This window comes from Lepidochelys kempii, chromosome 1, assembly GCF_965140265.1.
Source record: "Lepidochelys kempii isolate rLepKem1 chromosome 1, rLepKem1.hap2, whole genome shotgun sequence".
Classification (NCBI taxonomy): Eukaryota; Metazoa; Chordata; order Testudines; family Cheloniidae; genus Lepidochelys; species Lepidochelys kempii.
The window spans coordinates 61,182,854-61,205,859 of NC_133256.1; the positions used below are offsets into that span (position 1 = coordinate 61,182,854).

The 23,006-nt window shown below is 43.5% G+C and overlaps 3 protein-coding genes across 7 annotated transcripts; 2 read left to right on the forward strand and 1 right to left on the reverse strand.

The window, feature by feature from the left end:
- Window positions 1-3,575: 3,575 nt before the first annotated feature.
- Window positions 3,576-12,192, reverse strand: FAM216B (family with sequence similarity 216 member B). 5 transcript variants are annotated; one of them, XM_073324239.1, is made up of 6 exons: window positions 12,101-12,192; window positions 8,266-8,362; window positions 7,799-7,840; window positions 6,960-7,059; window positions 6,475-6,595; window positions 3,576-5,286 (listed from the first exon to the last, which is right to left on the reverse strand). In XM_073324239.1, the coding sequence occupies exons 4-6, from the start codon at window positions 7,056-7,058 to the stop codon at window positions 5,135-5,137; spliced, it is 372 nt and encodes a 123-aa protein (XP_073180340.1). In that variant the 5' UTR covers window position 7,059; window positions 7,799-7,840; window positions 8,266-8,362; window positions 12,101-12,192; the 3' UTR covers window positions 3,576-5,134. The 5 variants fall into 5 exon arrangements, 2 of the variants coding, with proteins under 2 accessions (XP_073180340.1, XP_073180255.1); XM_073324154.1 differs by having other exon boundaries at window positions 6,960-7,069; XR_012156210.1 differs by lacking the exon at window positions 12,101-12,192 and having other exon boundaries at window positions 6,960-7,221; window positions 8,266-8,350.
- Window positions 12,193-13,646: 1,454 nt separating this feature from the next.
- On the forward strand, window positions 13,647-18,097 carry LOC140912274 (snaclec bitiscetin subunit beta-like). The gene is made up of 6 exons (XM_073346875.1): window positions 13,647-13,654; window positions 13,953-14,206; window positions 15,666-15,799; window positions 16,801-16,936; window positions 17,969-18,050; window positions 18,082-18,097. The coding sequence occupies exons 1-6, from the start codon at window positions 13,647-13,649 to the stop codon at window positions 18,095-18,097; spliced, it is 630 nt and encodes a 209-aa protein (XP_073202976.1).
- Window positions 18,050-22,776, forward strand: LOC140911759 (uncharacterized). Its single transcript, XM_073345514.1, has 2 exons — window positions 18,050-19,264; window positions 21,394-22,776. Exons 1-2 carry the CDS (start codon window positions 18,539-18,541, stop codon window positions 21,928-21,930), a joined length of 1,263 nt encoding a protein of 420 aa, XP_073201615.1. The 5' UTR covers window positions 18,050-18,538; the 3' UTR covers window positions 21,931-22,776.
- Window positions 22,777-23,006: the final 230 nt, after the last annotated feature.

The following is a 23,006-nucleotide window of genomic DNA, read 5'->3' on the forward strand; positions in this document are numbered from 1 at the left end:
AGGGCATATGCTGTCAGTTCATTATCAGATGTGGTATATTCTGCCCCCCCTCCACACTTCTTCATGTCCAGCCAGCTCTGCTCGCTGGGCCATAGGCTGGGGCAGAACCATGTATCTGCCTACACCATGCCCCCATCCTGCCCTTGTCCCTCATCGTGGCTCACATTGTGAGGAACAGCAGGCATGATTCCTCTGCTCTTTCCCACCACCATGTCTAGACTCAGGGTCTTCAGTAGGTCCTCCACGACCTTGCAGGACCTTACTACCATGCACAGCCACACAAGTCATACTCATAATCTAGCACAATGTCTTCTGTTTACTAAAATCTACAGAACGATGCAACTAAACTGCTAAATCAATTGGCAGTATATACCAAATAGCTACAGTAATGGATAGCAGCGCTATATTGAATAATATGTTGTAATGGTGTAGTAAAATATATTGCAAAAACAATATGCCATGCTTAACAAAATTTCATCTTGAGATACCACTAATGTTTATGGTTTGTTTTGTCTTTTATATATTCTCATTACAGTGAGAGAGTATGTTTTTGGAAATTGATCCACAATATAGGATATGTTATATTTTCAGCAATAAAACATTACCCAGGGAAGAGAACAGAGAGAACTCTCGATTGTTACCACAATGTGAATCTCCCTTTGCTAGCTAAAAAAATAGTAGTTTTCTAAAGCGAAACCCTTGGAGGAAATCATATAGAGCTGGGTTGGATTCCAGGCTGGTGCAGAATAGGATTGTAGTCCATCTGTTGTTAACCTCTGATCACCAGAGGCAAAACATTGTTTCCTCTCTAAAATGGTTCTCTCAGGGAGGGTGGGGGTCAAAAATAATATGTGAGATATATTTTATATCAAAGAGCCTTATAGAGAAAACATTTTGTGAATGAGCTCAGCAGTAAAAAATTAAAGTCTCCTAAGTGTCCTAGAAAAATGTGAATGTGTATATAGGATAGCAGAATATTGCACAGTGAACAGCATTGCAAAAGGAACAGTATTTTAGACACCTTACTCTAAAAGATATTAAAAAGGTTAACCTACAAAATGTCCTAGTCCCAGTGCCATATTCCATCTTGTGTACAACTACAATCTACCTCCCCAGTTTCCTTCTCCAATCTTCATCACTCCCCTGAAGTGTCATGTAAACTTTACATATTCTATACAATTTATGTTTTTATACTGCACTCATCACTATAGTATCTGAGCACCTTGCTGTGATCTCTTAAACAGTTGCTGTGTCCTTCAAGAGGTACCTTCAGGGAGAAAAGTTCTCCGTCACTCAAGTCCTGCTTCTTCTGTCGTTATGTAGGGACTGGTTTCCACTGGTTCACCATTTCCTTGATGGAGTTTTGGGGGAAGGTTGAAGGTATGTTGCCATAAGACATAAGATGAAAGGAGCTTTTGTGCTGCTATGATTTACTAGTTGGCTGAGTTAATGTGTTACCAATATATAAGCTTTTAATATTGCTGGGTTGTCACTGTACATCTAATTAATCATTGAGCCATCTAGATCTTTGCAGATGGGTGTTTTAAAATCTAAATAAATGAATAAATATTGCTGTGAGCTTTAGTACAACTCAGTATTTCAAAACTGTCATGATGTCTTCCAGTTATAATTAGGGATAAATCTAATTGTAAAGGAAAAAGGGATTTTCAGTGCTGGGATTGTATTACAAGTTAATTGACGATAGGCACCAGGCTAAATGAGCCTGATACAATGATTTATTTACATCAACTCTGGTGCATTTAGCAATTCATTATGATTGTATAGACGCAGATGTCACTAGGACTTCATGCCTTTGTGGTTCTCTCCAAGGCTAGAAAATTGAGGCAAAATCAGAAAACTGCCAGCAATCCAAGAGACCCCATCCTGCAAGGTCTTCAGCAGCCTGTGCTCTCATTGGGTCAGATGGAGTGCTGCTGATCAGGATCCCCCTTTGCTATTACTCATCCCAATCAAGTTGAATGTAATTAGATTTATTGTTAGCCTAACAATAAGGCCTTTAATTGCTGCATAATTAGCCTGATTAAGTGAAGAGCTGCTCAGAAAATGCTGGGGGGCGTTTCCCCCTGTGGAAAATTGCGACCTGTCATAAATATAAAGGGAAGGGTAAACCCCTTTGAAATCCCTCCTGGCCAGGGGAAAGCTCCTCTCACCTGTAAAGGGTTAAGAAGCTAAAGGTAACCTCGCTGGCACCTGACCAAAATGACCAATGAGGAGACAAGATACTTTCAAAAGCTGGGAGGAGGGAGAGAAACAAAGGGTCTGTGTCTGTCTGTAGTCGTCTTGGCCGGGGACAGAACAGGAATGGAGTCTTAGAACTTTTAGTAAGTAATCTAGCTAGGTATGTGTTAGATTATGATTTCTTTAAATGGCTGAGAAAAGAATTGTGCTGAATAGAATAACTATTTCTGTCTGTGTATCTTTTTTGTAACTTAAGGTTTTGCCTAGAGGGGTTCTCTATGTTTTTGAATCTAATTACCCTGAAAGATATCTACCATCCTGATTTTACAGGGGGGATTTCTTTATTTCTATTTACTTCTATTTTTTATTAAAAGTCTTCTTGTAAAACACTGAATGCTTTTTCATTGTTCTCAGATCCAAGGGTTTGGGTCTGTGGTCACCTATGCAAATTGGTGAGGCTTTTTATCCAACATTTCCCAGGAAAGGGGGGGTGCAAGTGTTGGGAGGATTGTTCATTGTTCTTAAGATCCAAGGGTCTGGGTCTGTAGTCACCTAGGCAAATTGGTGAGGCTTTTTACCAACCCTTGTCCAGGAAGTGGGTTCCAAGGTTTTGGGAAGTATTTTGGGGGGAAGGACGCGTCCAAACAGCTCTTCCCCAGTAACCAGTATTAGTTTGGTGGTGGTAGCGGCCAGTCCAAGGTATAATATTTTGTACCTTGGGGAAGTTTTGACCTAAGCTGGTAAAGATAAGCTTAGGAGGTTTTTCATGCAGGTCCCCACATCTGTACCCTAGAGTTCAGAGTGGGGGAGGAACCTTGACACGACCTTTCATCAAAAACCTGCAAATCAGATATTTTCAACCAAAACTGAAAGTTTCCATCGGGAAAATCAAAACTGAACCCTTTTGCTACAATGTTTAGTTACAGGGCAGTGTCCTCCTATGCTGCCACAGTGCTTCATGGGTAGGGTGACCAGATAGCAAGTGTGAAAAATTGGGACATGGGGTAGGAGGTAATAGGTGACTATATAAGACAAAGCCCTGAACATTGGGACTGTCCCTATAAAATCAGGACATCTGGTCACCCTACTCATGGGAGTTGTAGTTTGGGTGGCTCATGCCCCCACTCTCCCAGCCTGCCTGGCTGGACTACGTCTTCCAAGTCAAAATTTTCCACTGAAAACCCAGTTTAGCTCTCATTTAGTCAAAAATCCACTTTCCATCGAAAAACAGTTTTGATAGAAAAAATTCAGTTGGTTCTATTGAAGTGAATTTGATGCTCAGAAAAGGGTCTGGATTGACAGCCTTGAAGAGTGATGTCCTCTAATTACAGACCAATTACGGACCACATTCAGCAGTGCCAGCTTCTTCCCACTTCACCACAAATGTGCTTCAGCCCTGGCCTGAACAAACCACTTCTGCTCCATTGCCTGTATTATCCCTGCCCTCTACGCACCGACTGTCAGCTGGGATGCCAATTAGCCTCAACCAAAGTTAGTATTTTTTGTAACATCTCCTAATTCTTAATCCTACTGCATTCTTTTTAATTTTCTACACCCTCCTTCTTTCTTAAGAGTTAAAGGCAAGAGAGGTTGGTTTGGATTCCTGTCTTCTGGTTGTTAAAGGGGGCATGGTTCAGGATGATCTCACTGTTGCCCTCCTTAGGGCTATGGGAGGTAGGTTTGGAATCTAATTGTATCGTGGAGAAGAGGCCCAGTTCTTTCAGACATAGATGTGGTGGGAAAGCCCTTCATAGAATGCAGGAATAGAATATCTGGCGTATGCAATATCCATCACTGTGTCACTTGGAGGTGGGTGCAGATCAACTCAAAGCAGATATGCAGTACAGTGAAGGAAGTGAAATGGGAGCTAGTGGACCCGGGCCTTGTTCCTAAATGGAGGAGACAGACAAAAGATTGGATCCAGGGTCATGCAAGTTGCTTCCCAGACTTTAAAAAGATTAGCTGCCTCTATTTTGTCCAGCAGAAAGTTCATATGGTGGAACAGTTTTAATTTTGTTTACACATTGACATTCTTCATTACATGTTTAAGGCTGGGATTTCAAAGGAAGTTCAGCATCCAATTTACACTGAAAGTTTTTTGCCTTTGGACATCTAACTACCTTAGTCTCCATTGAAAATCCCAGCCTAAATCAGTACCATAGCCAGATAGATGCTGCTTTATGCTGTCTGCCATCCAGCCCGCTCTCAGCCTGCTTTTGTCACATACCTCTCCACTCTTCAAGGCAGCCAACACAGCCATCCCCACCTCCACACAGCGCATCGCAAACGTTTTAACGTTGAAATACAGCCAGTGCTTTAAACACAGAAAGATGGACTAACTGCCATTCCCCCCAGTCCCCATAAAGTCTACCTGGCTGGACTCAGTCACTGTGAATTTCTACAGATTGGTGGGAAAGATGGAGATTAAGTTTAAGTGAGGGATAGTTGATATCAATTAATGTCAGAGTTTGACTCTAACAGAAAAAGGTTAGTGAAGGACAGGCAGTTATCAGACATCTTTCCACTGGGACCTCAGTATGTCCATGCTGCCTTTTCTAATCCTACCTGATTTAACAAAGAGAAGGTTAAGGGGTGATCATATCTTGTAAGTGCCTACCTGGGAAATACAAAATTGAAACTGGGCTCTTCAGTCTAGCAGGCAAAGGTATCACAAGATCCAACGGCTGGAAGTTGAAGCTAGACAAATTCAGGCTGGAAATAAGGCACAATTTTTTAACACTGACACTAACCATTGGAACAATTTGTCATGGGATATAGTGGAATTTCCATCACTGGCAATTTTTAAATCAACATTGGATCTTTTCCTAAAAGAGAGGTTCTAGTTCAAACAGGGGTTATTTGGAGGAGTTCTATGGCCTGTGTTATACGGCAGGTCAGACTAGATGATCACAGTGATGTCTTCTGGCCTTACATTCTATGAACTACAGGCTGTTAATCCCAGCTGAGTTCTCCCAACACTGGACTTCAGAGAGGTGCTGTTTCTAGCTGAGACCTTCCTTGGGTCTCTCTCTTCAGCTTGATCCAGAAAGGAGGTGTAAAACCTGACTTCATGCTCAGTAATATGACCTGAGTGAGAGGATAGGGAAAATGGACAGGAATCAAATATTATACACACATACATGCACAAGTGCTATATCTTTGACGGGCAGTGATGTTGCATATCAATAAATTCACCAGAGAGGGGAGCCTGCATTGGGAAAGCATCAAGCTGCACATAAAAACTAGCTGAACAAGTGATACAGCAGCATCACATCATGCAGCATGGTGTGTTAAAACTGATGGGATGAGAAGTGCTCCTTGCCATGCATGAGCTATGAAGTCTGAAGATAATATTTGTAACTACAATTAGAGCTTCAGAACCTTTTGCTGGCAGCTGCTGTCTCATGGAGATGTGACATTGTCCCTAATGCGGTCAGTGGTGAAAGAAGAAATGATATTTGAGACTTGTGCATCTGTGGTCCTAGCTTAATCATGAGAAGAAAATTTCTGCTACTTGACTCCATTTTTACCTCTCTAATTAGACGGACCATAATCTCCTCCCTGTAATCTGAGTGGAATTTAATAAATTGATTTTGACCTTACAAAGTCCTAAATAGTTTGGGACCCAGCTACCTCAAGGGCTACCTTTCTGTGTAGATATCTGTGCCGTTGTGGTCAGCACAGGCAGTTGAGCTAACAGTTCTTTGGGCTGGTATGTGTGGGTTCGGAGAGGGTGTGGCTGGTAGGGCAATTTCCATGAAAGGTCTTCAACTCAAATTCATTGTCTATCAAAGCCAAAATTTGTTGACCTTCAGGGCATGCCACAAAGATCCATCTGATTTTTGTTGGCCTTTGGTAAGAGTGTGGGATGAGGGATGGGATGGCTGAATGAAGAGAATGGCTCTTGGACACCTTGATGGAAGGAGAGGACATAGTATTTTTAATATCTTTTATCTTCTGATTTTATGCATTCAATGTTTCTGTAAAATAACACCCGGAGCTAAGGATAGGCACTCTGCGAATGAATAAATAACATCAAACCTAGAGTGTTTTGCTGCTTGTTGTCAGAGTGGCCTCTGCTGAGGAAGGCAGAGCGCATCAGCCAAAGGCTTCCTCACCTCTGCCTACAAACTATTCCAGGCTCCATTTTGTGTGTCCAGTGTATTATATGGCACCATAAACTTCTTATCCTATTCACTCAAACCCCAGGTTTACCCTCCAGTCTCCAATTTCTATAGATTGCTGATGCACACAGCAATACCAGCCGGCACTTACCCAGCAAATTCTGGCGCTGGAGATTGAGCATGTACTGATGGGACAACATTTCCCTCAGAGGTTTGCTGTCATAAACTCTCATGATGCTATAGAGGTAGCATTTCTGGCCTCGCTTCAGGTCCTGTAAGAGCAAGGCAGCGCATGGCAATTTAACAGTTAGGACTAAATTTACATCTGATTCTATACTGATTTCAAACTGTAACGAGGGGATTTACGTCCATTGTTCTATTGCACGGGGATTTTATTAAATAAAGCAGTAATTAAACCTGAGGAAGAAACCTTTACAGACAAGTTTTAATTTAACCTTCTTTACCATTTAAATATACACAGAAACTAGGCTACAAGAATGGATAGCATCCTCTAGGTTGTTACCTCTGCTCCTAAAGAGACATTTCTGTTTCATTTAACTAAAAGAGTTAAGTAAGACCCCAGACTGTGAGTGAAATACAAAGAACACTAAACTAGGCCTGCTATCAGTCTGTTACCTTCAGTAAGTAGGTATCCTGAGCAGATGGAGGAACTTGTATGCATAAAACTTTTGGAGAATGACGGGGACCAGGATTTCTCTTCCAATTTTCACCCATCCTTACCCAGCCTCTCAAAAGATTCAAAAACATGAGACAAAACCAAACTTTATATCAATAATTATTCATGATCTTCAAATATCCAGTACAACTCCTCGGAGGGGAGGAACAAAAGCAGAACTAAATTTCCAGACCCATACGGAATGGGCTCTGGTTGGAGGCCCTGGAAATAAGCATAAAGAAGAACTGGATCACTGGGCCCACCTGGAATGAACTCTGCACACTGCCCTGGGGAAGAGAAGAACAAAAACCAGAGTTCTGTCTGCCTTTCCCTTGTGCAAATGCTTTGCTCTCATAACTGTGAATTGTAAATTGTCACCTTTCAAACTGGACTTCGGAAACCATGCAGACCTCACACTACATAAAGCTAAAATGGAGACACCTTCCTATCCCTCTTCACCCATTGTAGAGTGCTGGTGCGAGGGATTAATTTAAGTATATAGTGATTTACAGAGACAATACATATATAATCCCTGCCCCAAAGAGTTTACAATCTAAGGGTCAGATTCTGATACCCTTATTCACATTAGGTAGCACCCTACCCCACAAAAAGTCCCAAGGAAGTCAATTGTGAGGAAGGTGCTATACCGCGTTAGTAAGCCTATTAAAATTGTGTGGTAAATTGGATACGGTGTGACATAATAGAAGGGGAAACGACGCAGGGCAAGCTAATAAGGTTGCGTCCTTTATACTCTGGGTCACTGCACTACCTACTTTTTAAATGTTATTATCCTACTTACGTTAGAAGGGCAGCATGGGTGTAGGAGTCAGCGTTGGAGAGACTGTGGGAATAGACGAGTTGTGAGGAGGAATATGAAGGAAAAGGAGGTTACATGGTATGCAGGATTTGGAAGGTATTTCAAGCATAGGGGAAAGCATAGCAATTAAATCTTTCCTGAAATCATAGGCTATTTACAGCAAGGTGATCCCACCCCACTCTGACCATGGTGAAATCAAAGATCCCATGGCACTTTTCCAATAGGCATGTAAAGGCTAATCCAGGTCAACATTTCCCCCGCTCTCTCTTTTAGGAGAACTGCTTCTGACATCTACAGCTATGTGTGCTGCTGCTTAATGCACAACACCTGCTGCGTTTGTCTACCCTGTTAGTGAGTTGCTAGCATTTAGTTTACAGTGTTGTGCGTTGAGTTACCTGGAATATGAAAGACCTCATACATAAAGCAAATTCTGTTCAGCTCTGACTCACCCCCGGAAATACAGCTTCCCTTTTCCACACAAGACAGCCTTAATACAAAACTGAGTTTCTCCCAGGAACTGCCACGTTCATTCTGTTGACAAATATCCTAGCAACATAGAGTGGGAGAGAGAGAGCGTTACAAGGAACTCTGGGAAGTTGGCCAAGTGCCTTGAGCAACCTCTGACCATCAACCTGCTGATTTTTTTACAATGACTCCATCTTTGTTGTGTAGGAATGGGTCTGACCATTCTACTTCTCCCGGGGATCTGGATGTTGTCTGAACAGCTAAATGAAACTTTTGCTCAGTCTTTATTTTGTGGTTGTAAAAACACTTGTGCAAAGACAGCTGGGGTTGTTGGGAGAATGACTTAGTTTTGAAGACCAGCACTTCCAATAGCACAGTGAATCTTTCCACCATGCAGGTGTGCTGGGAAATGGAGCATGCCCATATTATGAGAAACAAACAGCAGATAGACAGCCCGATACAAGGAGAGAGAACAGAGAATAGACCCAGGTGAATCCTACAAAAATGTTCTATAAACATACCTTCAAATTTATCAACAAATGTCCTTCATCTGTGTTAGCAGGAGGCATTTTCAAATGCACCTAAGTGAGGTAGAATCACAAGTCCTATTGACTTTCAATGGACTTGTACTCCTCAGTCAATTGAAAGTCCCACACAGCAACTTTCTCTGTTTACTTTTGATGAATATTCTAGCAAATGAATGTACGGATAGGAATGTTCACAGAAACTGTGAATTTCCAGGGAATACTGCAGGATATTCATGGAAAGCAAATTTTAAATGCATGCTCTGTAACTTCCTTCTCAGAGTTATGTTCATCCAGGCAGGAAATGGAAGTGTACAATGTGTCTTATGTGTCTGATCAAAATAGCACAATTTCTTACTACGCTCAATGAGCTGCTCACAAATAATCTACAGGCTGAGAATTATCTGCAGAAAGTATTTAGTGAGTAATTTCAAGTAATGAATAAATTCAAGAAAATGATTATCAGTTCACAGACTAGTCATGAACCAAGTAAGGAGAGGTCCAATCCATTGATTAAATGAATTGGTACCATTACTATGTACTTATCTAGTGGTAGTGGAAAGACATTTTGCTATATAGTAAACGGCATGCAGTATGCACTCAGAAACTGATTCTCTTATAAATATATTATGGTGAGAATGAGAAGTGGGTAAACTACTCAGACCACTTATTTACCATCATTTTATAGGTTTAGTACATAATCCTCCTTTAATACACTGTCCTTCACCACAGAACAAACACCAAACACCTTTTCCCGTACCACATTACCCAGAAGGGCAGGAGAAGCAGCCTAGTGATGAAGGATATGACTCTGCAATTGTTGCTCACATTGTGAGTATCTCGCCTGATTAGATGCTTCTCAATGTGAGTTAGGATAGCAGAGGCAGGCCCTCATATGCTGTTTGTAAGATAAAATAAAGGGAAATTTGCCACTGGGATACACACCCTGGAGCTATACAGAACCAGTCCCACCCACAGTCCATCTTTAAGGAGGCACTAGGATCCATCCCCTGAGGTCTCTCTAATGAATACACCCCAGCTAATCACTATATCTCTTTAATTTTAAAGAGACAGGACTAGCTTTAGGGAACAACTCTCCCTGGACCTGGTGGCAATGAGACTATATTTGTACAAAGAAAGGGGAAAAGGAGTTCGTTTCAACTCCTTTAATAAATATTTGGGTTTTAAATGAATGCATGAACTCAGACTTATGCTCTAATCACATAGTGTGATTCAGAGCATTTAATGAATGCAGGAAGTATTTACTGTACATGAGGGTGTTTGGACAAGGTTTAAGAAAACGGTATGTCATGGGGAAGCTTGTGTATCTTAATACTTAGTCCTGCCATGAGTGCAGGGGACTGGACTTGATGATCTCCTGAGGCCCTTCCAGTCTTATCATTCTATCATCCTATGTTTAATGGAGCTTGAAGGGGTTCTCAGCTCTGACTTGTTCCATTGCCTCATCAACAGCCTTGTCCTGAAGGGAATGTCTTCATCTGACGGGATAAGAAATATAGTTTCCATGTTCTCTCAACTCTAGGCTCCTGCCCTACAAAACACACACTCACACATAGACACCTCTCTCTCTCTGCTCCCCTACCTCATCCTCATCCTCCATTAGACAAAGTATTCTACAATGATGGGCACAAATATTATAGATGTTACTGTTGTATTTGGAACCAGTACTGTAGCCTATTTTTATAAGGGTCATCCTAGAAGGTCAGCCCTACCTCTTCCCATGTTGTGAAGGGAACTTATTTGTTCTCATATCATTTCTCAGTGGACACTTCAGATTAAGGTGTGTTTCTGAAAGGCTTTGCTAAACAAGCAATGGGTGCTTAAAATAGCACAGATGTCAGAATTGGACCCCACCCATCTTTGTTTAAGGGAGAGAGATTATCTAAAAAGATTTCAAGCTAAATATTAGAGCTGGCCTCATTTACCAAAGGAAGTAGCCATCCTTGCCAAAGCTGGCATCATAAATATCTCAAGGACACAGTTTTTATTTCACACCAAAGTGAAAAGGAGGAAGAAAAAACAGAGAGAATCTGCAATATGGTATTTATCAATCTCTTTTTTTTTACTATGCTTCATTCTGTGTGTTTCTAGTTCTCTGTCTCTCTCAGTCTATTTATTATATTATACACACATATCAACAGTTGTCTTTCTTATGCATGTATCTGCTTCCGCTTTATACGTTTCTTACTTTTTCTCTTAATCATTGGGGGTGGGGGAGTGTTTTCAGGACGCTGCACCTGATTCTAATCTCCACTATACTTGTGTAAATCTAGAGTAACCCCAATGGATTAAATAGAATTATTCTGAGATTTGACCCCAATGTAATGAAGATCAGCATCTAGCCAAGCCAAGTCACACTAGGGTTGAGTTTGGCCTGCTGTGTATCAGAGTTAGCCATGTGAGTCACATTAATGTTAACTATGGAGTCCATGGAGAAATCCTCATTCATTATGCTGACAAAATTCCTTTCCCTGGGTTGTTCCCCTCTCCTACCATTGTTATTTTAGCGCTGCAGCTATTTTCCTCCTATTCAGTCCATCATTAGTTCAGCATGTCATTGAGACTAGAATATAAAAGTGTCATCTAGGCAGCTCCTGTGTGAGTGGACAGCAACTTGTTGCTGAGCTGCCTCTGATGGGTGCTGTTGCTGTTCATTCATTCACTCCTGTCTACCCTCTTTGGAGTTGGAGGTACAGACTTAGAAAGGAAGATTAAAAGAACAAAAAATGTACAGTTTGTCTTAATAAATCGTGGGGTGGAATCGGGGAGGACATAATTGTCTCTGTGTATCTGAAGTGTGTGAACACCATGGAAGGAGTCTTATTCAGAACAGAGAGTTATAACTAGGAATAATGGGAGAGAATTAGGAAGGAGAATATTTAGGCTGAACCACAGGGCAACATTTCTGACAGAGGCATCTGTTAGAATCCCAAAGGGAAGTGGTGGTAGCCCCATTCCTGAAGACTCTTGAAACTTAACTGGACAAAGGAATAGGAAACACAGTGTGGGAACAAGCCTACAAGGAGAGGCTTAGTCTAGGTGAGATTAGGGGTAACACTTTCCATGGGAGTTGGGCACATAACCAGCTTAGGTGCTTTTGAAAATCCCAATTAGGCGTCTTTTGCATCATTAGGTGCCTAAATACCTTTGAAAATCTGGCCCTAAGTCACTACTGAAAATGGCATTCAGGCTCCCAAGTCACCTAGGCACTTCTGAATATTTTACACAACATAATGAGTCATGTTGATGATAAAACCATGATAAAACCATCTACCATCTATGGAGTATGATGTAAAGACATTGTTTCTCTCCTCCGTTACACTGACACCAATGGAGATGCCCTGGCAGATCTCTTCCATTTCTTACTTTGACCGGCAGTCAGGTGCCTGGATGAACAACTTCTACCTGATATTTACACATTGCAGGCAACAGTGTCGCAAGGTCTCCTAGCAATGAAGTCCCTTCCATTTTTGTTCCTGATTCTAGGCGTACTGGTTCTCCCTGGCTTGGAAGGTGAGTATAATGCATCTAGAATGTCTGTCTGATGCTGCAAAAAAAGAAACACAGCCTCACCATTTGCTTCTTGTTGTTAGCAGCACAGAATTATTTTAAAGTTAATAGAGTAAAAATTCTGAGGCTTTGGGGGTTTTTAACGTAGAATGAATCTGGTGTATTGTTTAATATTTATGTAATGCAGTGACAGTGAGCAAAGGTTGGAGCCAGGTCTAGCGTGATGTGCCCTTGTGCAAGCCTTTCTACATGCAAAGAGCTGCAAAAGGTCCTCAGTAATTCCAAATGATCCACACCCTGCCCTCAACCCAGAAGTACAACTCTTCCGAGTATGACTGAGGCAGGGATAAAATGAGAATGAGCTGCTTTAAGACTGACAGGCCTAGGAGATGCTGGGGGGTGGCGGGAGGGGAGAGAGAGTGTGTGTGTGTGCGCGTGTCCATTGTGCTGTTGACTTCCCCTTGCATTAGAGGTGGTGTGGGCCTGCACCACCCTAAGGACCACTCCAGGAGGGATCTCTCACGGAAGACCAGAGAGTGCAGTGGAAGCATGACCACTGCATTATGCCTGTACTGTCCCTGAAGTTGGTGCAGCACACTCCACTCTCTGCTCCTGGCCATCTCTGCTGGTTATCAGGCAGGTTGAAGGAAGGGTCCAGCACCATAATTCACCCCCTCCCTCTCCCCTGTGGGATGGCTTGAGTCCCCAGATACTGAAAGTGACCCAGAGTGTGCAGGTATCCTGGCAGGGAGCTCCAAGGGGAGAGTGGTGGGATGAAATTGTTCAGTGCACCTTCCTCCCCATATTGTTGCTGGGTTAGTGCCAGGCCCATCTAGCTCTAGAGGGGAAAATAGGGCTTCCACAAGATGAAATTTGAATGGATAATACAACAGATTCTAAGGTAGAGGAAATTACCATATGAGGTTTTGGGAGAGAAATCAATGATATTTGGAAGTTGAATCCAACTGTGCTGATTGTTTACTAAGAAGGATGTTGGAAAGAAATTGACTGCAATTAGTTTCACAAAATTAATCTTAATTCTGGCCTGACAGACCTGTATTGTTCTAGTATTCCTCCTTCTCTCCTAAAGGTGTTGATACATCTCAGCCCCAGCCTGCAATTCACATTGCTAGTCCTGTCCTGGGTCCTCCCTGACAAAGCTTTGCTAATACACATACTCCTGATCTGCAGAACCAAACAATACCCGCCAGTGCCTTTCAGTTCTGACCTGCTGCACCCCCTGCAGTCTCTCCCAGGGGCACAGCCAGAGAGGAATCAGCAAGCTGCGATGCATTGCACCAACCACTGACATGGTTTTGTGAAGTAGAGAAGTGGATCCATTGTATCCTGCAATGAGAGCAGCAAATTAATATTGTTTATGACCTCATCAGAACTTGACTCCTAAGACGAGTGCGCTTCATTTGCTGAATTTGCATTGTCCCGCTGAATATCTAGTACGTTTGCTCCTAATTATATTCAGTAAATCATCCTTGTTTCACTTTATATAGACTGTTATAACTCAGTTCACATAGATTTAAAGAGACATCCAAGGTGAGAGGGAGACATATTGTCCAGAGAGATATATGGACTTTTGTTCTTCCGGTACCTCTATCTAGGAGTTGGTTTGTATTTCTCATAGGTGACGAGAACCCAGGTGTCAAACGTCGTGATGTCCGGTTCTTGGACAGCATATTTGGGGGCAGTCATTCTTCACCTAAGGACATTCAAGTCCCAGCTCAAGCTGACTCCTCCTTACTAGAGTCAGAATTGTTCTGCCAAGGTCCCTGTCAGGATGGATGGGTCAGTAACATGGGCCAGTGTTACAAGTTTGTCCAGGAGCAAAATACATGGGCCGATGCTGAGGTACCAGGTTCTTCAAAATGAGAATTTTCTCTCTCTCCCCTTGTTCTATCTTCTTTTACTTTTTTGTTTCTTTTCTCCTTCCTTTCTGATTTACCTGAAATGTATCAATCCTGGCAGAAGGTACTTGATACACATTTCAGGGCTGAACATGTGGGTGAGCTACCAGCATGCAGCTTTGCCATGTGAGATGCTCAAGTGGCTATGAACCAACTCCTACTCAGCTCTCAGATCTTTTGAAATCTGAAAACAGTTCTCATTTAATCCCATCTCTCTCCACTGGACAGGATTCACTGCCTTTGAACATTGGCATTTTTCCATCTAAACTCTGGAACAAGCCAGAGAATTTCTAATTCCTTGTTAAAATCCTAACACCAAACTGAAGAGAAGGTTAGGTGATTTTCCTGTTTATGAGGCAGTTGGTCCCACCCCCACTCTGAATGTGCTAACTCATCCCTAAGAGGCTTAACTTTTATCTCTCTGCCTCATAAAAACACTTCTGAAGAGAAAATTCCTTTTGCCTTGTCTGTGTTCCTCCAAATCTCAGAGGCTTGCTAAAAGATAATCTGACTTCACTTCGCTCCCTGTTCTAATTATACCAGATGAGGCCGGTCTATATTGATGTACTGATATGGGGTGGGGGGAGGATGGAGTTCAAAATATTGTCAAAATATGCTAATTTTCAAAATGCAGACACCTCCCTCAAATGCACTCGGTGTAAATGTTTGCTTAGCGGTGCTGCTTTCCACGGAACTCTTTAGTAAAAAGAGAAAGATTTATACAATCTGAGGTTATGGCTATGAGAATATGTTCAGTTTAAATGACAAAACAAATGCCTTAGTCATCAAGGTGAACTGGCAAAGGGCTCCTTAGGGCCAAAGCAAACTGTGCCTTTATTTCAGGCTGCAGACAAAGGGGCCTCCTGCCTTAGGGGAAAGAAAAACCATCTTCTTACCTGAAGATAGAGGCAAAAATCACACAATCCCACTCAGCAGAACATAGTTAAGAAACTCTTTACCCCATCTTGATTGGTGGATGGCTGGGGAAACAAGAAGAAAATCTATTTCTTAAACACTTTTGGCCTTTCAATTTTCTCCATCTTCCTTTTCTCTCTCTACTTTTCTCCCTTTCTGCCCTCTCTGCTTTCCACACTTAATGTTCTTGTTTTCCCCTTTATCATTATTGCTTCCTCTCACACTTCTCCACTCCACTAGCCTAGCTCCATTTGTATGTCTTTCTCTACTCCCTTTATACAACTTTCTCTCTTATGTCCTATTTCCCCCCTTTCTATTTCATTCTCCACTGCCCTTCTCTTTTCACTTTCTCTTATATTCTTGTCTCTCTTTCCCTCTTCACTCCCATACCCAAACTTTTTCCACTTTTCTCTCTCCCCTTTTTGTTTCACAAACTCTCCCCTCACTCTCTTTCCCACTCTATGTCCCTGGGTCGAATTTGCTTTTACCCTGCAGAGTGCCAGAGGATAGCAGAGGGAGGTCACCTCACCAGCATCTCCAATGCAGCTCAGAATGATTTCCTTGTGAACCTCGCCAGTTATGCAGACAAAAGGACAACCCAGTTCTGGACAGGAGGAAGTCACCAAAAGGTAAGTGTACTCAGAAAAGGCATGAAAACAATAACCAGCTAGGAGAGGTTTACAGAAGGGATGAGCAAAAATTTTCCATAGAAAATGTATTGATTTTCAGTGATTAATATTAATATCAACTTAATATTTTTAGCTTTGAGCCCCCTCCCAAAAATTGGTTTTCGATTGCGGAAAACCAAAATATTTTCAGCTGCTATAAGCACTTTTTTTTTCAGATTTGATTTTTTAACAAAAAAATTCTTCAGAACCCCATCCTCCCCCCACCACACACACATTTTAGCCAACACTAGCCCACAACTGCAGGATGACCTGAGTTCAGGCTTCGCTGGATAAACTGGCATGTGGAGAATGGATTCTAGGTTTAATTTCTGCCTGGCAGAATGTAAACTCAGTAGAAATGAGTTAATACTATCAAAAGCTTCTGTGAATATATTTATTCAGATTTTTGTAATGAATTCACTTGAACTGTCTTCTCAGCAATATTCTAGGAAATGAGTTTATGGTAGGGGCTTTTGTTGATACAATGAATTTACAATTAGTGGAATATTCAAAGAAAGTGAACCTCATATTTGTAATCATTACTATTTGAACTAGAAACTTGATTCTATGAATTATATACATGCAATCAGGAACCAGAAATGTACCATGTTCTCAGTGTCCATTCCAAACATCTCAAAAATTGAACACCAAATACCTGCAATGAACTCGTCATAAGTGAGTTATAGACTGATTCAGAATAACAAACAGATTCAGGAAAATTGCAATCTATTTGAGGACAATTCACAAATGGAAGAACAGGTGAAGTGAATATGATACATTATTCAAAATGAATTATTCATGCAGCTCCACAGGCCAATAATGTGACTGTAGGCAATAAGGGTATGCACACATTTCTGTGGAAGCCCCCTCACACTCCTTCACTCATTTTCAATCCCAGCAGAGTATTAGAATACCTGTCCTCTCTGCAGTTCTCATTAAACTTCTGTATTACTTTTCTGAAGGGTACATCTCTGAGATGGACTGATGGATCACTGCCAAATTTCATCCAGAGGCCTCTGAGCTCGATTTTCAATGCCATTGGCGGAATATTTAACCATATCTTCAATGTACGAATCTGCCTGACTCTAAATTTAAGAGGTAAAGAAAACAGGGATTGATTTATGACTTACACTTTCATACTAGGCAGAGTGACTGAGGGTAAGGAACAATTGTTTCTGTTAGATTAATAGATTATGAGGCTAAAAGGTACCACTGTGATCATCCAGCCATAGGACTTCCCTGAATTAATTCCTGTTTGAACAACAGAATATCTTTTAGAAAAATATCTAATCTTGATCTAAAAATTTCCAATGACAGAAAATCCATCACAACCCTGGGTAAACTGTTCCAATGGTTAATACCCTCACTAATAAAAATGCGTGTCTCATTTTCAGTCTGAATTTGTCTAGCTTCAACTTCCAGCCACTGGATCTTGTTATATCCTTGTCTGCTAGACTGAAGAGCCCATTATCAAATTTTTGTTCCCCATGTAGGTACTTATAAATTATGATCAAGTCATCCCTTAACCTTCTCTTTGTTAGTCTCAGGGAGCTCAATCTAGGTTATCACTCTAAGGCATGTTTTCCAGTCCTTTAATTATTCTCTTGGCTCTTCTCTGAACCCTCTTCAATTTATCAACATCCTTCTTGAAGTGTGGCTATCAGAACTGAACATGTTATTCCAGTGATGCTTTTTGTTTCAAGACAGTTTCCTTGCTCATCAGGGTCAGAACTTCTCCCCAAAACACACCCATGCATGCAAACACACACACACACCCATATGCCCACAGAGCTCCACTATTATAACTCAACCCTGCTCTGTGAACCATTTTCTCCTGGGGCGAAACAGGAAGGTAGTCTCCATTTTTGTTTAATCATGAGCTTTCCTTAGCCTTGCCCTACCAATGGACCCCAACCACCCCCTGATTGGACCATATTTCCTGGATTAGTTGGAGAAAATGTTACCTTTTGGTTAGTGCAATTTATATATTTTGTAAACACAAATTAGAAGGAGAATTAGTTTCCCAGGGACTGAACTGAGCCCAAATGAGCTCATGTCAGAAGTGAAAAAATTCATTTATAAATTGTTCTGTTACTTTTCCTTTTCATCTTCATTTGTCTTTGTTTCCAGTCCAGGGTAAGTGGGATGGCTGTAACTGCAACAAGAAGTTATCATTCATCTGCAGTTACAAACCCAGTTTGATCCCTGAAGGGTTAATGTCTAGCTATTCCACCTGGAAGCAGGCGGGGCACACCCTGACTGTTTCCTAGAAGCAATGCACACATTGCTCTATCCAAGGACAAGGGCTAGATATGAACCCTGAGAACTTGATTGTTTGGACAGCAACTGTGGGAGGTTTTTTTAGCCTGGGCTCAAGGCCTGAGAACCAGGATTGTAGTAGATAGAGGATGGTAACTAAGCATATGAATCAATGTCATACATTCCTTTGTGTAGCAGTGTGTAATGCTTAGGGGGAGAAATATAATAAAAGGAGAAGGTGGAAGGCAGGGGGGGCAGAACAGCCCATCTCCGCTGACCAGCCTGTTTGCTTGCATAAAGCTGTGTTCTGTCTCATCACTGAACCGCAACAACTGGCGCCCAAACGTGGGGCCCTCAGCACTCACCTCGCCCGGCAAGGGTTTCAGACGCGTCACTCATCCACTTCGTGGATCCCGGTGAGTATTTTTCATTGTGGTAAGTATGGGAAGCTCCCTCTCTGCTTTGCAAGTGCAACACCGTAATGAGCTGCAGTATTTGCTGCGTAAGGCTCAGCATGACTGCCCGGCTCGAGAACTCACTCTCCTGCTACAGGAGGTGCGTGCCAAGTGCCCGTGGTATCCTGAAGCTGGAAGCCTTAAGCTAGCGGACTGGGAGCGATTGGGCCAGACATTGCACAAAGAGCCTCGGGCACCCGTGCAGGCTTTACATGCCTGGCACCTCTGCCACGACGTGGTACAGCGTGTCGCCTCGGACAGACCCTCCCTCGCGAGGCTGGTGCTCTCGCCACCCCCGTCCGCCCCTGCAGCCATCCCCCCTCCTGGCGATGCGACACAGCGTGTCGCCTCGGAAAGGCCCTCTTCAGCACCAACAGAGGAGCTGCCGATCCTGCCACCCCCGTCTGCTCCTGCAGCCATCCCTCCCCCTGCTTTGCCCCCAGTGCCTCTATTACCACCGCCTGCCTGGCCTTCCCCACCGGAGCCGGTGTGTGATCACCCTCCCCCCATGGGGCCCCCCGGAGAGTCATCTGCATCTGCTCAGAAGCTTTCGCTGGTGCAACAAATGGTTCACGCAGCGAAAGCTCGATCAGATCTTACAGCAGAGGAGCTGGCTGATCTGGTCTCCGTTTGCCCGGTGACCTGGCAGAATGATGACCAGGGCAACCCCGTGGGCACCTGGACCACTCTGCCATACTCGGTGGTTAGAGAGGTAAAGAAAGCAATTCGTGAATTTGGCCTGACTAGCACCTTTGTGCGTGGTCTCATTGAAGGGATGGGTGCTGGGTACTCCCTAATCCCTGAGGATTGGAAAACGCTGCTGCGCATGATGTTGTCACCCAGTCAGTATGTTATTTGGCTTAGTGAGTATCGGCAGATGGCAGAACGCCAAGCCCAGGTATATAGAGAGCAAGGTATCATTTATGAGCATTTGGCAGGGGAGGGCCAGTTTGCTACTATTGGGATGCAGTCTCAACTCCCTCAGGCCGTCTTCCCCATTATCTCCACCTGTGCCCAGCATGCCTTCAAGAAGGTCCCGGATTCAGGCAAGCCTACCAAAAGCTTTGTCAGTATCCGTCAGGGTGCCTTAGAGTCCTTTTTGGATTTTACCAACAGATTGCAGGAGGCTATCCTCCGACAGGTGGATAACACTGAGGCAGCTCACGAGCTCCTGTTAAAATTGGCAGTTGAAAATGCAAATGAGGATTGCCGCCGTGCTCTCCAGGCAGCACAAGTCTCTGGTATTTTAGAGCTCTCAGACATGCTGCGGGCGTGCCAGAACATTGGCACACAAGCCCACAAGGCTGGAGTTCTGGCTGCCGCCCTCAGAAAAACTGGGAAGGAGGGGAAGCGCTGTTACCGCTGTGGAAAGGAGGGTCATTTTCAGCGGGAGTGCCGCTCATCTAAGGCACCAGCCCGACCCTCAAAGAAGTGCCCCAAGTGTGGGAAAGGTTATCACTGGGCTAATCAGTGTCGTAGCGGGTCGGGAAACCGCACGACGGGTCCCCCCCGAACCCAGGGCCAAACGGGGGTGTTTCCTACTCAGGCAATCGCTCCTCTGCCTTGGAATCCGTAGACTCTATGAGGGCAGCGACTGCTGGAAGTGCAGGGCTTGATTTGATCATGCAGGAGGACACTGACTTTCAGCTGCCAGGGGAGGTCTGTGCCATACCTACACAGGTGATGGGACCTCTCCCTGCCGGCTTTGTAGGTCTTGTTCTCCCTCGCTCACATGCTGGGAAACAGGGCTTTTTTGTCATTCCAGGGGTTATTGATGCTGATTACACTGGCATTATTAAGGTTCAGGTGTGGACTCATCTTCCACAGTCGCTCCCGCGTGGACGGTCAATTGCACAATTGATTTTAGTCCCCTATCAGGTGCCAGCTGCCGAGGATCGAACTCGGGGTGGAGGAGGCTTTGGATCGACGTTGTCTCACTCGCCGTCTTACAGCATCTTCTTGCCACTCGTCATTTCCCTTACTTTGTTGCTCATATTTGCAGTCATACCCCTCTGCCTGGGCCACTCACTGAGGGCAATGCACGCGCCGATCGCGCGTTGCGTGGTCAGGTAAATTCCCTTTTTTCTGACCCCATTGAAAGCCATGCCTTTTTTCATCAGTCTGCCTCTGTTTTGGCCCGGCAGTTTCACATTCCTGCTGATCATGCACGTTCCATTGTTCGTTCCTGCCCCCACTGTGCTGCTGCTGCTCCTACCTTTTCTTATGCCGTTAACCCCCGAGGTACCGCAGCAAATCAGCTGTGGCAAATGGATGTTACTCATGTACCACAATTCCGCCCCTATTAATTTTTACATGTTTCCGTTGATACTTATTCAGGCTTCCTTTGGGCAACCCCACAACGTGGGGAAGCCACTAACAAAGTTATTCACCATTTGCTGGCCTGCTTTTCTGTTATGGGTCGCCCTTGCCAAATTAAAACAGATAATGCCCCAGCCTACTGCTCTGCAGCCCTCTCCACCTTTTGTGCCCGCTGGGACGTCCGTCTTAAACACGGAATCCCTTATAATTCCACGGGCCAAGCCATTGTTGAACGTGCCAATCGCACACTCAAAACCTTGCTAGATAAACAATTAAAACAAGGGGAGCTGCGTCTCCGAACCTTAGGAGACATTCAACAACAGATGTATATTCTCTTGTTTACTTTAAATAATTTAACACTGAATGCAGATCAGCAGACCCCTGCGGATCGGCATTTTCACAAATCTGAGGTACTGGAAAGACCGCGTGTCTTTTACCGTCAGCTGCCCGATCCACAGTGGCTGGGCCCAGCACCTCTAATCACTTGGGGTCGGGGATATGCTGCTGTGTCTCTCCCTGCAGGACCGTTGTGGGTTCCAGCCCGGTGCGTGCGACCAGCACTTAAACAACATGGCATGGCACCAGGGGCTGTCAAATCCCATACCAGAGTTTCAGCTGACCTTGGAGGAGACCGCGTTGCCCCCCGAGTCGACAACGGCGGGACGGAAACGGAGGAGGCGTAACGTCCCAAGCCAGCCCGTGACAGGGGGAGCAGTAAAAGCATTGGTCGCCACGGCTCAACGAAAACTGGCAGCAGATCAGCAGCCAGAAACTCCTAAGACTTTGTTTGTGGCGATTCTCGCCCAAATCATTGCTAATTCTGTGATGATTGTGTGCCTTTTGTGCCTGCTATTTTCTGTAGGGGTTGGCTCGGAAGCGCCTCCCCCGTTACAAGCCCGAAGGAGAATAAGATACTGCTCTTTGCTTATGCTAATCTTTTCTCCCAGTATTTTAGCATGGCTAATTGGGGCCCGGCCAACTATACTCTGCCTCGCACGGCTATATTCCTTCACACACCGTACCCGGCCGGGGCTCACAATGTCACCTGTGCGCGTGTAGTTAACTGCACTAGTACAAAGGTGCCATTGGGCTGTCAAAAAATTTCTCAATCCCTTTTAAATTGTTCCCATGCTGTTAATGTTTCATATAATTATGGCCATATCATCCTACCATCAGGATGGGTTTTTACTTGTGGTTCATGCACCTTTAATTATATTCCTGCAAATTTAAGTGATGGCACCCTTTGCTGTCTTAGTAGAATGATACTTATATTGCCTTTTGCTGGTTACAATTGTAGTAAAAGAAGTGTACCCCTTTTAGATGATTATATTGCAGATGTTAAGCTTTTGGTTATTTTGTGTTTGTAATCATTGGGCTTATTTTTTGTTGTTGCTGTGTACAATGTATTCCTTCCTTGTTAAGACTTTGTAAAATTTTTGCCCTGGAAAGCTCCCCAGGTTATGTCCTTGTCTGTCTGGGAGTTAAATAGCATGATAAAACAAATTGGCGGCTACCATGAGATGGCCAATTATCAATAAACAAAAAAGGGGAGATGAAGGGTTAATGTCTAGCTATTCCACCTGGAAGCAGGCGGGGCACACCCTGACTGTTTCCTAGAAGCAATGCACACATTGCTCTATCCAAGGACAAGGGCTAGATATGAACCCTGAGAACTTGATTGTTTGGACAGCAACTGTGGGAGGTTTTTTTAGCCTGGGCTCAAGGCCTGAGAACCAGGATTGTAGTAGATAGAGGATGGTAACTAAGCATATGAATCAACGTCATACATTCCTTTGTGTAGCAGTGTGTAATGCTTAGGGGGAGAAATATAATAAAAGGAGAAGGTGGAAGGCAGGGGGGGCAGAACAGCCCATCTCCGCTGACCAGCCTGTTTGCTTGCATAAAGCTGTGTTCTGTCTCATCACTGAACCGCAACAGATCCCGCCTTAGCCTGCAACAGGAAGTCTATGCTGCTCATGAAATCTGACCACTTTTACTGCACTCAGAATGTCGTTCAGCCACAATTAATGAGTGATTCTTTCATATGGTAAAAATCAAGATGTCAGTTTAAAAAAACCCAGAATGTTAACTCATATGATATAGATAGAACAGAAAACAGCAGAAGAAATTAAAAA